Here is a 14,934-nt window from a genome sequence, read left to right as displayed (position 1 = left end):
TCCTTCCATCTCCACTTCACCTCTGCCCCCCAGACTGACTCCGTGTCATTTCAGAAGGAGAACATCAGAGGATGAGGACATAAAAATAAGCTCGAAGTCTTGGCAGATGCTTCTCTCTCACAAGCTTCCCCTTCAGCTTCAAAATTCACAGTTAAAAGAAAAAAAAAACTTCGCACCAAAGCAGTTGAGGCATTTTCTTAAATTCCCCCACCGAGACATACTGAGGTATGCGACTAACTGCTGAGTGCTAAGATGGTATTGATCGAGCACCTGCTATTTCTGCTTAAGCTGAAGCCACAATCCCAGCACAGAGGCTACTGCGAGGCCAAGACAAACAAAAGAGCCAGGCCCTTTCACCCAGATCGCAGCGGCCCAGCAGGACTTGCTGTCTCATGCAGACTTTTGTGTGTGTGAAGAAAAGCTTTTTGTCTTGCTCTGGGCACCCTGAGGCCAAATATATAATACTTACATCCAGCCCCAAAGCCCCCAATCTGTCTCCACTTTTAAAATCACATACTTCATTGTAGTAATTTTCACTCTCAAATGAAATGTCTTTTCCATATTGAAAGTTAAAACCCTGTGTTAATTATGCTACTAAAAACATCTCTCAGCTTGAGATAGTTTGAACCTTGGGGTGTCAGGAGACGTTCACTCCAAGGATGGTCTCCTTTTCCCTGAAGGGTTCCAGAAGGGCATTTCCAGAGCGCATTCCCCTCCTCCCCCAGGATATCCGCCTTACCTCCGTCCCCCGCACACTCTGGGATGGAATCAAGGGTCTCCCACAAATACAGGCAACCCAGTCACAGCAGGAGAGATGGTACAACGTGTGGGCTGGGGTTGGGGCTGACAGGGGGAAGCTGTAGGAGGAAAGACTCCTCTCCCTCCTCCTCAAGGCTCCTGCCCCTTCCCCGCCACCCATCTCTCCCAGCCAAGCCGACCTGCAATTGGTAAAACCAGAGGCTTCACCCAGGACTTCAGGAGGCTCCCAGGCTCCAGACTGCTGCTGGCTGTAGGTTTACACCAACTCTTTGCCAAGTAACAAAATCCAGGATGTTTCCCACTCAGACAAACTGACAACTGCCCCTCAGTTCAGACACCCACTGAGCACTGAGCATGAGGGTGCACTCTGCTTCTAGGCCAGCAGAGCCAGACTCCATCATCCCTCGAATCCTCTCTGCACAGAGTCGGTGACTCCGCCTGCAGCGCCAGACAGCGCACGCGCACACCAGCTCTGGGGTCGGCTTCTACACCGACGTCTCCGGGAACTCCTCTATTTCTTCAAATGCATTGAGAGTGGTTTTGCTGTTGTTCCTGGAAGAATCTTGGATTTTGTTGAAATCTGCTTTTTAAAAAATATATATTTTAGAAATATATCACTCTGCATAATGTGTTTCTTTTTTTTCTTGTCTTTTTTTTTTTTTTTTTTTTGAGATGGAGCTTCACTTTTGTCACCCAGGCTGGAGTGCAGTGGTGTGATCTCAGCTCACGGCAACCCCCACCTCCCAGGTTCAAGCAATTCTCCTGACTCAGCCTCCCGAGTAGCTGGGATTATAGGCACCTGCCACCACGTTCGGCTAATTTTTGTATCTTTAGTAGAGACAGGGTTTCACCATGTTGGCCAGGCTGGTCTCAAACTCCTGACCTCAGGTGATTCACCCGACTCAGCCTCCCAAAGTGCTGGGATTACAGGCGTGAGCCACCACGCCCAGCCTGCATGATGTGTTTCTGTGGCTTAGGGCTACACCATTTTAAAAGTTGTGCCAACTAGGGTTCTAAAAGTCAGAGCTGGAAGAGACCTAAGAAGCATTTCCATTCAACCCTCCCATTTGACAGATGGCGAAAGTCAGGACCCTTAGACTTGATCTGCCCAAGGTTACATGGTCTGAGACAGGAGCGGACACCATGTCACCTCACAACGACAGTACCTGTTCGTCTTACAGGCCCCGGGTCTTCGTTAAGGAAGGAGACGTGCGTCTTCCATTCAGTCCACTTCACTTCATTGATCCTGCAAGTGTGATCATCATTCTTACTATTTCACCAGTGCCTCACTGAGTACAAACAAATAGCCCTGCGTTTGGGACGTCCTGGTGTCTACACAGCTCCCCATCTGTCTGTCCGAGATCAGGAGCACCCCTGACCCGAGGGGTCACACCAGAGTTGTTGGGGTTCGAACTCTATCCCCATATCCATGTCCCCAGGCCTCAGAGAATCAGTTCTCCTTCCACTGTAGGGAACTCGGAAATCCTGCAAGTTGCCCAGACAGGTGTAAAGGGTCCAACTTCAGACACCAGCTGCTGTGCCTGACTAGTGACAGCCCAAGGGGAAGCGGGGACAGACGGAGGGAAGGCCCAGGCCACAAGGGTGTGAAGATTAAACTCCAAGTGTAACAGGGGTTGAGGAGGCACAAAGAGCCTGTGGTCAGGGTCTATGCCCCAACAAGAGTGGGTGGCGTCTGAGTTGTTAGAATACAACCATAGGCATTGATGTGACTTAAATTCACATCCAGAGAACATCTCTAAAGTGAGGGTGGCAACATCAGAACTGTCTGTTAGGGTAACGATTGCAGTCAGAAATGATGCTTTCCATGGGGTGGGGTCTCAGTCAGAGAAGTGGGTTAAGGTATGGTCATACTCAAAGAAGGTGGTCTGTAGGCTCAGGCAGTTGGGTCAGGGTAGGAGGAGGTGGGCTTACCAGAAAAGGTGTTCATGGGGCCGGGCACCGTGGCTTACGCCTGTAATCCCAGCACTTTGGGAGGCCGGCGGGGGGATGGTGGATCACTTGAGGCCAGGAGTTCAAGACCAGCCTGGCCAACGTGATGAAACCCCGTCTCTACTAAAAATACAAAAATTATCCAGGCGTGCTGGCGTGTGCCTGTAGTCCCAGCTACTAGGGAGGCTGAGGCATGAGAATCACTTTAACCAGGGAGGTGGAGGTTGCGGTGAGCGGAGATCACACCACTGCACTCCAGCCTGGAACTCCGTTTAAAAAAAAAAACGAAAAGGTGGTCATAGGATAGGTAAGGACTTAAAAAAAAAATCCAAAAGCCAGAGATCTGTCAAAGTAGCCGTGTCACTTTCCATCTGCCAGGGGCAAAAGGGGCCTCAAGTCACCCGGGGTCACAGGAACTCACACAGGGTAAACAGCAGGAAAAGGAGTACCCAGCAGGCAGATCTTCCCTAAACCAGATAGCGAACAGAGAGAGACCGTGGAGGCACCTCCAAAAAGGCAGAGACAGGGGCTGGGTGTGGCAGCTCACGCCTGTAATCCCAGCACTTTGGGAGGCTGAGGTGGGTGGATCACCTGAGGTCAGGAGTTTGAGACCAGCTTGACCAACATAGTGAAACTCTGCCTCTACTAAAAATACAAAATTAGCCAGGTGTGGTGGCACATGCCTGTAATCCCAGCTACTCGGGAGGCTGAGGCAGGAGAATCACTTGAACCCGGGAGGCAGAGGTTGCAATGAGCCAAGATCGTGCCACTGCACTCCCGCCTGGGCAACAAGAGCAAAACTCGAAAGGAAAGAAAGGAAGAAAGGAAGAAAGGAAGAAAGAAAGAAAGAAAGAAAGAAAGAAAGAAAGAAAGAAAGAAAGAAAGAGAGAGAAAGGAAAGAAAGAAAGAAAGAAAGAAAGAAAGAAAGAAAGAAAGAAAGAAAGAAAGAAAGAAAGAAAGAAAGAAAGAAAGAAAGAAAGATGCAGAGAGGGGAGCCACTGTTGGCAGTCTCCTCTTTCTCTTCTGAAGCTCGGGAACTCCCATCCCAGGGCCTGCAACCCCATAAGCAAATTCCTTCTTCCGAGGAGGCCACTGGAAGAGACAGTAGCTGTGGTTATGGTGAGCAAGGGGCAGCACTGTTTCTCTAATATCTTGTCACTGACCTGCTCCTCTCTACCCACCCCAAAGACCACCGCCCCAGGGCCCTTCTCCCTTTGTTACCGCAAACACAGTCGGAAATCTCCCTCGGCCACTTTGCACAGCTCTCCCATCCGGAATCTGCTCCTCAGCCATTCTGGTAACATTTTCTCAAACTCCAAGATGGTCCTGGCTCTCTGGGGACATAAGCAAGTCTAAGGAGTAGGCATCCACACTCACAAGCACACACAAATGCACACACACTGTCAGAGAGCCCACTCCACCCTCACCTCATGCTTAATGCATAGATTGCAAGGGTTTGGCTAATCTACAGAATTCAAAGACAAAAGAGCAGGCTGGGCACAGTGGCTCACGCCTATAATCCCAGCACTTTGGGAGGCCAAGGTGTGTGGATCACCTGAGGTCAGGAGTTCGAGACCAGCCTGGCCAACATGGCGAAACCCCGTTTCTACTAAAAACACAAAAATTAGGGCTAAGCGCGATGGCTCTTGCCTGTAATCCCAGCACTTTGGGAGGCCAAGGCGGGTGGATCACCTGAGGTCAGGAGTTCGAGACCAGCCTGGCCAACATGGCAAAACCCCATCTCTACTAAAAACACAAAAATTAGCTAGGCGTGTGTCAGGTGCCTATAATCCCAGCTACTCAGGAGGCTGAGGCAGGAGAATCACTTGAACCTGGAGGTTGGAGGTTGCAGTGAGTCAAGATCCCACCATTGCACTCCAGCCTGGGTGACAGAGCGAAAATCCATGATATAAATATTTCTGAAAGCCCAGGAGCTTCCTATCTGACAGTGCTGGGGTCCTGGAATCCCATGGCAGAGGACTGTTCAAACATTATTTAGTCCCACCCCCTCCCCGGCTTGGAATCTCTCTGCAGTTTCCTGGCCATAATTTTTCCAGTCTCTCTTGAACAGTATCAACAAATCAATTAAGAGGGCCTTGGCCGGGCGCAGTGGCTCACTCCTGTAATCCCAGCACTTTGGGAGGCTGAGGTGGGAGAATCGCTTGAGCCTGGGAGGCAGAGGTTGCAGTGAGCTGATATCGTGCCACTGCACTCCAGCCTAGGCAACAGAGCAAGACCCTGTCTCAAAAAAAAAAAAAAGGAGGGCCTTAATAGTGAGAAACTTCCACGTGTGACATCAAAGCTTTTCTCCCTGTAGTATCCCCACGTACATCTACCTTCCGGACCACAGAAGGGATCTGCTCCCTCTTTCACAGGTTCTTCTGCAGATATCCGAAGCACACTCACCTTTTTCAATAAGCATTTCTTTTTTTTTTTTTTCTTTTTTTGAGACAGAGTTTTTGCTCTGTCACCCAGGCTGGAGTGCAATGGCACGATCTCGACTCACTGCAACCTCCACCTCCTGGGTTCAAGCGATTCTCCTGCCTCAGCCTCCCCAGTAGCTGGGATTACAGGCGCGTACTACCACACCTGGCTAGTTTTTGTATTTTTAGTAGAGATGAGGTTTCACCATGTTGGCCAAACTGGTGTCGAACTCTTGACCTCAGGTGATCCACCCGCTTCGGCCTTCCAAAGTGCTAAGAATACAGGGGTGAGCCACCATGCCCGGCCACCAACAACCATTTCTTAAGAGGCAGTCTCCAGTCCTCTCCCAAACCTGGTTACCACCTCTGGACCCATCCTATGCATTGGTTTCCTCAGCACGTAAGAAGTGTTCAGGCCAGGATGGAATACAGCAGAACTGTCACCTCCATTGTCCTAGACACTGTACTCCTCTTAATGCAACCTAAGGTCAAACTTTAACATCCACACATCACACTGTCAACCCTGAGCAGAGCACCCCCATAAGCCTGAGTTTTTCTACGCATGCTGTTGCACAGCCACACTTCCTAGACCCTACGCTCAAAGAACCTGGGCTAAGGCCTCCTCAAACCTGGCCACACACTGAGGAGCTTGTGCAGATTCTCAGGCCCCACCTTAGACCCACTGGTGCTGACAGCAGTCAATGACCATGTGCTGAACTGAGTCCCGTGGAGGCCCCCACACTGGGGTCTCCACCTAGACTCACCTGCAGGCGCCAGATACGCTCACTCTCCTTGGAGACGTTCTCCACAGTCTCGCCCATCAGAGCAATGAGCATGTTGAGGAGCAGAACGAAGGTGAGGATGACGTAGGTGATGAGCAGGAACAGAAAGAGAATGGGATACTTGGAGTTCTGCTGGATGTTCAGGTCACCCAGGCCTATGGTGAGCTTGAAGAGTTCCAGCACTGCGTCGCTGAAGCTGCCGTAGGAGCTGCAGTCCTTGTTGTCTTTGGCACACTTCTCGATCAGCGAGGCCAGGGCTAAGGGAACATAACAGGGTGCTCTCCTCAGCTCTCCGCCTGGTGAATTACTCTACAAGCTTGCGTGTATTTGCCCACGTGACAAGCCTGCTGCCTCTTTCTCTCTGGCCATTAAATCCCATCTCCAGCTTCAGGTCCTCCCAAAGCCTCATAAGGCTGGCTTTTCTGCCCTGGCCTCCTGCAGAAAGCCCTTCCACCTAACAAAGCCCAGAGTCTTCTCTCCTTCCTCTACCCCACAGTCTGCCCTTGATCACTTGCAGCCTTGCAGAGCCGCTAATTATAATCCATGTGTGTGTCCCTGGCTCCCCAGCTAGTCTTTGAGCTCCTGACTTCCTCTAGCCTGGGTCACCTCCCTCAAGGCTGTAAGATCCTGAATCTCCTCCTAATGCTGTCATGAGTTCCCCATGAGCAAGACCAGGCTCACACTTCCATTCTTTCCAACACACCACAGTAGAGGTTCACTGCTGAACGGATGGATGGATATGGATGGATGGATGGATGGATGGATATGGATGGATGAATGGATGGATGGATATGGATGGATGGATGGATAATTAGATGGATGGATGGATGGATGGATGGATGGATGGATCGATGGATGGATGGATGGATGGACAGATAAGTGGATGAGCAAATTAAATGAGAGAGTAAATAGATGGATGAATAAACAAGCAGGTGAAGGAGCAAATAAATAAGCAAATTGTGACCCGGAAAAGGTACCAGACAGATGGAAACAGCTACCTAATTTCAAATGTCAATGGTCACTGAAGAAAAGAAAAAAAAGCAACTGGTACGTGGGGGAAAACGATATCTGTCTATGCAGAGGTTAGAAATGCAACCAGATGGTGCTGTTCCCTCTGTCGTAAATGGAGAGATTTTAAGAGGGGGCTCCTTCCTGGTCCCAGCAGACCAGAGAGGCTCTCACAGTTATGTCTGAAGCAAACTGTGAGAGTAACATGATGTGAAATCCAAAGGCAGTCGCCTCAGGGCATTAACTTGCTCCTACTTTGCAAAGACCATCAATTGAGTTTCTGTGGACTTTAGTTTCCCCATCTGTTAAAATGGGGCTGAAAACACTTGCAGAACCTATCTTAGGTCGTGAGGGCCGCGTAAGCAATGAATGGGAAAGCCAGAGGTATATACCACATGGTGAAGTTGGATTATGAGTGACTGGCCTGGTTTGAATCCTGGAATCTCTAAGCCTCAGTTACCTTATGATTGGGGTGATGATTCCTACTTGATCAAGTTGTTGAGAGAAGTAAAAAGGTAATGCTTGATTAGGAGATATACCTAATGTAAATGACGAGTTAATGGGTGCAGCACACCAACATGGCACATGTATACATATGTAACAAACCTGCACGTTGTGCACATGTACCCTAGAACTTAAAGTATAATAATAAAAAAAAAAATATATATATATATATATATAAAGGTAATGCGTGGAAAATGCCAAGCATGGCAAGTGCCCCACTGGTAGCTGGTCTAATTGTTGCCGAGGCTGCCATACACTTTGTCATTTTGACATCTGTATAAAGTGTTTATAAATGTGGGAGTTACTATTATTTATAACTCAATTACCTACTCCAAATCCAAGCAAAAACACGATATATACGAACAAGAACTTCAGAACATCATGCAAAATGACCTATAAAGAAATAAACATAATTCAAGTGTAAGGTGCAAGCACATATTCATGGTACCCTGATCTTCCTGCTTCCCACCCTCTCCCACCCCACACCCTAACTGTCTCTTCACTTGGGCCACTCTCCCTTCCCCCAGCCAAATCCTCCTGATGCTCCAAGGCTCAGCTCTGGATCCCGCCTCCTCCAGGAAGCCTTCTGCTTCTGCTCCAGCCCCAGGTTCTCTTCTCCCTGTGATTCACCCTGTACCTTTCACCATAGGGTCTCACATCTGGAATCCTCACACTTCCTGGGGGCAGTGGCATGCTGGAGCCAGCTCAGAACAGCTTGCAAGAGCTGATCGTTAAATTCTTATGAAGTTGTGAGCTGGTTGTTAAACACAGCCATTATTCAGAACTAAATCAAACTTTCAGTTATCAGATGAATAAGTTCTGGGGATCTAATAGACAGCATGATGACTATAGTTAACAATACTGTGTTGTGTACTAGAAATTTGCTAAAAGAATAGATCATAAATGTTCTCACCACACACAAAGAAATGGCAACTATGTGAGGTGATGGGTGTGTTAACTAATTGGAAATTGGAAATCATTTCACAATATATACCTATATCAAATCCTCACATTGTACATCTTAAATTATCTTAAATTTATACAATTATATATGTCAACTGTACCTCAATAAAGCTGGGGGTAAAGAAATTATTATTTGTATTGCCAAAAAATTAAACCATATAAACTTACAATTAAATAAAATAAGTTATATTTAAAACAAAGACAGGCCAGGGCACAGTGACTCACGCCTGTAATCCCAACACTTTGAGAGGCTGAGGTGGGTGGATCGCCTGAGGTCAGGAGTTGGAGGCCAGCCTGGCCAACATGGCGAAACCCCGTCTCTACTAAAAATACAAAAATTAGCTGGGTGTGGTGGCACACACCTGTGATCCCAGCCACTCCAGAGGCTGAGGCAAGAGAATTGCTTGAACCCAGGAAGAAGAGGTTGTAGCGAGCCTAGATCGCACCACTGCACTCCAGCCTGGGAGGCAGAGCAAGACTCTGTCTCAAATAATTAATTAATTCATTCATTCATTAATTTAATTAAATAAAACAAAGACAATAAATGTTCAGAACTCATCCCTGTCCAGTTATTTCACTATATTTACAATTGTGTGTGTTTTTGAGGTTACTTATCTCTATCATAGCCATACGGTGGGAATTCTAGAGTGATGTGGATCTGCATGTTTCTCCCTAACTCCATGTCCAGCAACATAAAGTTGGTAGCTAGAAATTGGCCCTGAGAGGAGAACAGTAGTCTGCCCTTCTGTTCGGTTTTACTTTCTGCAGTTTTGGTTGCCTGTGGTCAACTAAGACCCAGAAATATTAAACACAATACAATATTCTGAGAGAGACAACATTCACATACTTTTATTACAGTATATTGCTATCATTGTTCTGTTAGTTATTGCCATTAATCTCACTGGGTCTAATTTATAAAATAAATTTTATAAATTCCACATAGCCAGCTGAGTCTTAGAATAATTTGTTGCTTTGTTTTTTGCGCCCCAGCACTTTAGGAGGCCAAGGCGGGCGGATCACCTGAGGTCAAGAGTTGAAGACCAGCCTGGCCAACATGGTGAAACCCGGTATCTACTAAAAATACAAAAATTAGCTGGGCATGGTGCATGCCTGTAGTCCCAGCTACTCAGGAGGCTGGAGCGGGAGAACTGTTTGAACCCGGGAGGCAGAGGTTGCAGTGAGCCAAGATCACACTATTGTGCTCCAGCCCGGGCAACAGAGCAAGACTCGGTCACAAAAAAAAAAAAAAAAAAGCAAAAAATTATTCTAAGACTCAACCGGCTGAGTGGAATTTACAATAAATTGTATTGTATAGTATATTTTCATAGTATATGTATAGGAAAAAACATAGCATATTATATAGGGTTTGGTGCTATCTGCAGTTTCAGGCATTCATGGAGGGTCTTAGAACATTTCCCCCCAAGATTAAGGGGGAGCTACTGTATTTACATCATGAAAATTGGTAAATGCCACAAATCAGAGATTGATTGACTCACTGTTTTGTTGATATCTAGATCTAAATGATTTAAGACAGTGATGGAGAAACTATTAATCCAATTAAATTTTAATTGTATTAATCCAATTAATCCAATTGTAATCCAATTAAAATTTAATTTTAATGTAAAGGCTGTCTGCAGCCTTTACATTGTGTATAGCACAAAAATATCAACAGAATATTCTTCTGATATTTGCAAACTAGTATCCAATTCAGCAAAGAAGTTGCTCACATCATTGATAAACAAGTAAAGTTCAACATAAATCTTTTTTTTTTTTTGAGACAGAGTCTTGCTCTTTCACCCAGGGTGGAGTGCGGTGGCGCAATCTCGGCTCACTGCAAGCTCCGCCTCCCGGGTTCACGCCATTCTCCTGCCTCAGCCTCTCCGAGTAGCTGGGACTACAGGTGCCCGCCACCACGCCCAGCTAATTTTTTGTATTTTTTTTAGTAGAGACGGGGTTTCACCGTGATCTCGATCTCCTGACCTTGTGATCCACCCGCCTCGGCCTCCCAAAGTGCTGGGATTACAAGCGTGAGCCACCGCGCCCAGCCAACATAAATCTTAATTGTTTCACTTTAATCACTGCTTATAAAGAAAACTCTCAACCAACATTCATGTCTGAATAGCACTCTTTTGTCAATTGCAACCAAAGGTTGACAACAAAAACTAGAATTCAATAAAAGGCAACAAATAGGCCGGGTGCGGTGGCTCACGCCTGTAATCCCAGCACTTTGGGAGGCCGAGGCGGGCAGATCACCTGAGGTCAGGAGTTCAAGACAATCCTGGCCAACATGCTGAAACCCCGTCTCTACTAAAAATACAAAAATTAGCCGGGCATGGTGGTGCATGCCTGTGATCCCAGCTACTCCGGAGGCTGAGGCAGGAGAATGGGTTGAACCCAGGAGGAAGAGGTTGCAGCAAGCCGAGATCTCACCACTGCACTCTGGCCTGGGCAGCAGAGCAAGACTCAGTCTCAAAAAGAAAAAAGCAACAAATTATTCTGAGACTCAACTGGCTATGTGCAATTTACAATAAATTGTATTGTATATTTTCATTATTTGCAAATTGTGTGATACACATCGTTTGTATAGTAAAATGTATGATAAGTGTATGTGTATATGTATGGAATATACATATTCCACCTACACACACACACATACACACAGAGAACAGTTGTTAAATGTTTACCGGCACGCCACTGCCCAGGGGTGACAACAGTCCTCCACAAAGTGTACCCCTCCCCAGCACCCCACAAGCCTGGGGGACTTAAGGTCTCGACACTTAAAGCCTGACCGAAAGCAAAGGCAGCACATGGCATTCGGCAGGAAGAGCAGTGGCCTGCCCCCTGGTAAACCCCTCTTCCGCTCCAGATCTCAGTTTCCCCATCTGAAAAATAGCCATCCTCCGAGGGCCCTCCCGCCGGCGCAGCTCCCAACGCACCTTCTGGATCATGACGCTGTACATGCCCATGGACTGGAAGCCCCGCGTATAGTAGAGCATGTTCGCCCAGCCCAGGGCCATGGCCAGCACGAGGCAGGCGAGGTACTCTTTGTAGGCAAACAAGTACAAGAAGACAGACAGTATCACAAGCACAGCTTGGATAAAACTGTTCAGGAGACACAGGAGACACGGGCCTTACTTACTTCTCAGCATCAGGGCAAAGATATGCAAATCCCCCAAACCTCCCTTAAACCCCCTGAACAGTCACCCCGGTGACGGATGCAGAAGAGACCAGAATCAGGCTGCCTCAGATCCATTTGGCTACCATAGAATTCAGCCTGTAGCGACATCACCAGATGCCACTCACAGTCTGTGGTAAGCTGATTGCAGCTGGTGGGGACTTAAAAAAAAGAAAAAACACACATCCACAGGGCCGCAGAAGATTCTAGGGTACTGCCCAGGAGGCCATATATTTTTTAAATTACCCACACGGGCCTGGTGTAGTGGCTGTTGCCTATAATCCCAACACTTTGGGAGGTCGAGGCAGGAGAAACGCTTCAGGCCAGGAGTTCAGGGCCAGCCTGAGCGACATAGTGAGACCTTGTCTCTACAAAAAAAAAAAAAAGAAAAGAAAAATAATCTAAATCACCCACATAATTTCTGATTCCTGCATCGATTTGAGAACTACTGGAGTAGACCAAAGGTGTGGTGAAGGATTGTATTTTTAACCAAAATGACAAAACTGCCAATATCTATACTTATAAGCCAATCAGACTTTTTAAATCGTGGTGTTTTTTTGGAGGGGGTAGGGGGGCAGAGGCAGAGTCTTGCTCTGTCACCCAGGCTGGAGTACAGTGGCATGAACTCTGCTCACTGCAACCTCTGCCTCCCAGGCTCAAGCGATTCTCCTGCCTCAGCCTCCCTAGTAGCTGGGATTACAGGCACCCGCCACCACGCCCGGCTCATTTTTGTATTTTTAGTAGAGACGGGGTTTCACCATGTTGGCCAGGCTGGTCTCGAACTTCTGACCTCAGGGGATGCACCCACCTCGGCCTCCCAAAGTGCTGGGATTACAGGCGTGAGCCAACGTGACCAGCATTAAATCTTTTTAAAGTATGATATATGCTAAGTGAAATAAGCTAGGTGACTCCACTATGTGACTCCACATATGAGGTACCTAAAATAGTCCAATTCACAGAGAAGGAAGGAAGAATGGTGGTTACAGGGGGCCAGGAAAGGAGAGGAATAGGGGCTGTTGTTTAAGGGGTATAGAGGTTGAGTTTTACAGGATGAAAACAGTTCTAAAGACTGATTGCCCAACAATGTGAATGTACTTCACAGTATTGATTTGTACGCCTAAAAAATGGTTGCAATGCCAACTTTTATGCTATGTGTATTTTACCACAATCAATTTTTTTTTTTTTGAGACGGAGTCTCACTCTGTCGCCCAGGCTGGAGTACAGTGGCGTGATCTTGGCTCACTGCAGCCTCTGCCTCCCGGGTTCAAGCAATTCTCCTGCCTCAGCCTCCCGAGTAGCTGGGACTACAGGTGCATGCCACCACACAAGGCTAATTTTTATATTTTTTGTAGACAGAGGGGGTTTCACCAGACTGGTCTCAAACTCCTGACCTCAGATGATATGCCCACCTTGGCCTCCCAAAGTGCTGGGATTACAAGCATGAGCCATCGTGCCCGGCCCACAGTTAAAATGTTTTTAAGTACAATATATCTCAAACATACAAAATCAATATCTACTCCTACACAGTCACATGCAGACATCTGCATAACATCTGTTACGCAGACATTTAGATAAAAACACTGTCTTATAACATCAGGCAGTTTCCAAAATGATAAAATAGCTAGCCAAAGTCACAACACAGGCACGATCGTAAGAAAAACCATCTGATTCATCAACTGCATTTTAGACTGAAATGAGGAAGAATGTCTCCCTCCACACTAACAAAACAAATAAGAAGCAGAAGAGGCCGGCGCAGGAGCTCACACCTGGAATCCCAGCACTCTGGGAGGCTGAGGCGGGCAGATCACTTGAGGTCAGGAGTTCAAGGCCAGCCTGACCAACATGGCGAAACCCCGTCTCTACTAAAAATACAAAAAGTAGCCAGGTGTGATGGTGCACGTCTGTAATCCCAGCTACTCAGGAGGCTGAGGCAGGAGAATCGCTTGAATCTGGGAGGTAGAGGTTACAGTGAGCCGAGGTCGCACCATTGCACTCCAGCCTGGGCAACAAAAGTGAAACTCCATTTCAATTAAAAAAAAATGTAAAAAGGACTGCCAAGCCTGTTCCTGCCTTCTCCATTCCATGCTGCCTTCTGCATGGGGCTCTGTGATGGGTGGAGTTGGCCATCGCCACCACCTTGGCCTCCCAGAGTGCTGGAATTACAGGCATGAGCCACCGCGCCCGGCAGCCCTGAAGTTTCCTGACCCTCTCCATGGGCATCTACGTGTCTCCTACTAGGAGGAAGAGAGGAGACCCCTGGCGTGTAACCATGGCAGAGTGACTGGGACACGGTGGCACAGTAGGGTGTTTGTTCAAGAGGGACATGGCAGCCACCATACAGGACGTCAACCCTGCCTGTGAGGCAATAACCAAGGAGCCAGACCTACTTACAAGACAAAGTGGAACCAGGCGTCCGAGAGGATGGACTGCAGATCCGAGGGCCTCAGCAGGAAGATGGCAATGCCCTAAGGCCAGGAAGGAAAGAAAAACTGCACCCTCTTCATGGCCCTCAACCGGGGAGCTGAGCTTCTTCATGGCCCTCACTGGGGGAGCTGAGCAAAGGGTGCTTCCCCAGGACCAAGACTCACTGAGGGTTGAATGCGCAAACGCCCAGCTACAGTCCAGGTGGCGGATCTGAAAGGGGACCTGTGCCTGGGGGGCGTAGGCACCTCCACAGTGAAGGTGAACTTTCCCTCAAATCTTCTCACCTCCCTCACTCCTTACCCCATCCTCACCCCAGAACCTGCAAAGCGGTACTATCACTACAGCCGCCTTCCATTCTCCACATCCAGCCTAGCGTTCCAGCCTCCGAGCCTTTGCTCATGCTGTTCCCCATACCCACCCTGTAATGACCTTGTCCTCATCATCCTCGTGCCCAATCCTACCCCACCAGAGTAAGTGCCATCTCTGCCTTCAAGCATCTCTACCATTCCTTGTCCCAAGATAAAAGTCACGTCCCTTCCTCTGAACACTGACCAGAACCCAGCTTAGGGTCTTTTTCGGTCTATCGTAAAGTCTTGGTATTTATGCCCATGCTATGTCCCCCACCAGGCTGTGAACTCAAAGAGGGCAAACTCGTCCCATCCCTGTCACCTCCTCCAAGGCCACACATATATAGAAAGTGCTCAGATTATATGTGTTGATTCATTGGATGGATGGATGGATGGATGGATGGATGGATAGATAGATGATGGAAGGATGGATGGATGGATGGATGGATGGATGGATAGATAGATGGAAGGATGGAAGGATGGATGGATGGATGGATGGATGGATGGATAGATAGATGGAAGGATGGAAGGATGGATGGATGGATGGATGGATGGATAGATGGATGGATGGATGGATGGATAGATAGATGGAAGGATGG

General features: G+C 47.8%; 1 protein-coding gene across 1 annotated transcript in view; it reads right to left on the bottom strand.

Moving 5' to 3' along the window:
• Positions 1 to 1,244: 1,244 nt before the first annotated feature.
• Positions 1,245 to 14,934, bottom strand: part of TRPV3 (transient receptor potential cation channel subfamily V member 3) — a 43,286-nt gene continuing 29,596 nt past the window's right edge. The window contains exons 12-18 of the mRNA XM_058431564.1: positions 13,956 to 14,029; positions 11,326 to 11,491; positions 7,753 to 7,819; positions 5,897 to 6,171; positions 3,931 to 4,043; positions 1,926 to 2,005; positions 1,245 to 1,339 (exon numbers count right to left, since the gene is read on the bottom strand). Of these exons, the coding sequence (XP_058287547.1) occupies positions 1,245 to 1,339; positions 1,926 to 2,005; positions 3,931 to 4,043; positions 5,897 to 6,171; positions 7,753 to 7,819; positions 11,326 to 11,491; positions 13,956 to 14,029 (870 nt within the window). The remainder of the gene's footprint in view (positions 1,340 to 1,925; positions 2,006 to 3,930; positions 4,044 to 5,896; positions 6,172 to 7,752; positions 7,820 to 11,325; positions 11,492 to 13,955; positions 14,030 to 14,934) is intronic.

Source organism: Hylobates moloch, unplaced genomic scaffold (assembly GCF_009828535.3).
Source record: "Hylobates moloch isolate HMO894 unplaced genomic scaffold, HMol_V3 SCAFFOLD_19, whole genome shotgun sequence".
Lineage (NCBI taxonomy): Eukaryota > Metazoa > Chordata > Mammalia > Primates > Hylobatidae > Hylobates > Hylobates moloch.
The sequence above is the reverse complement of the archived record's forward strand: the minus strand, read 5'-3'. Positions and strand labels throughout refer to the sequence as shown.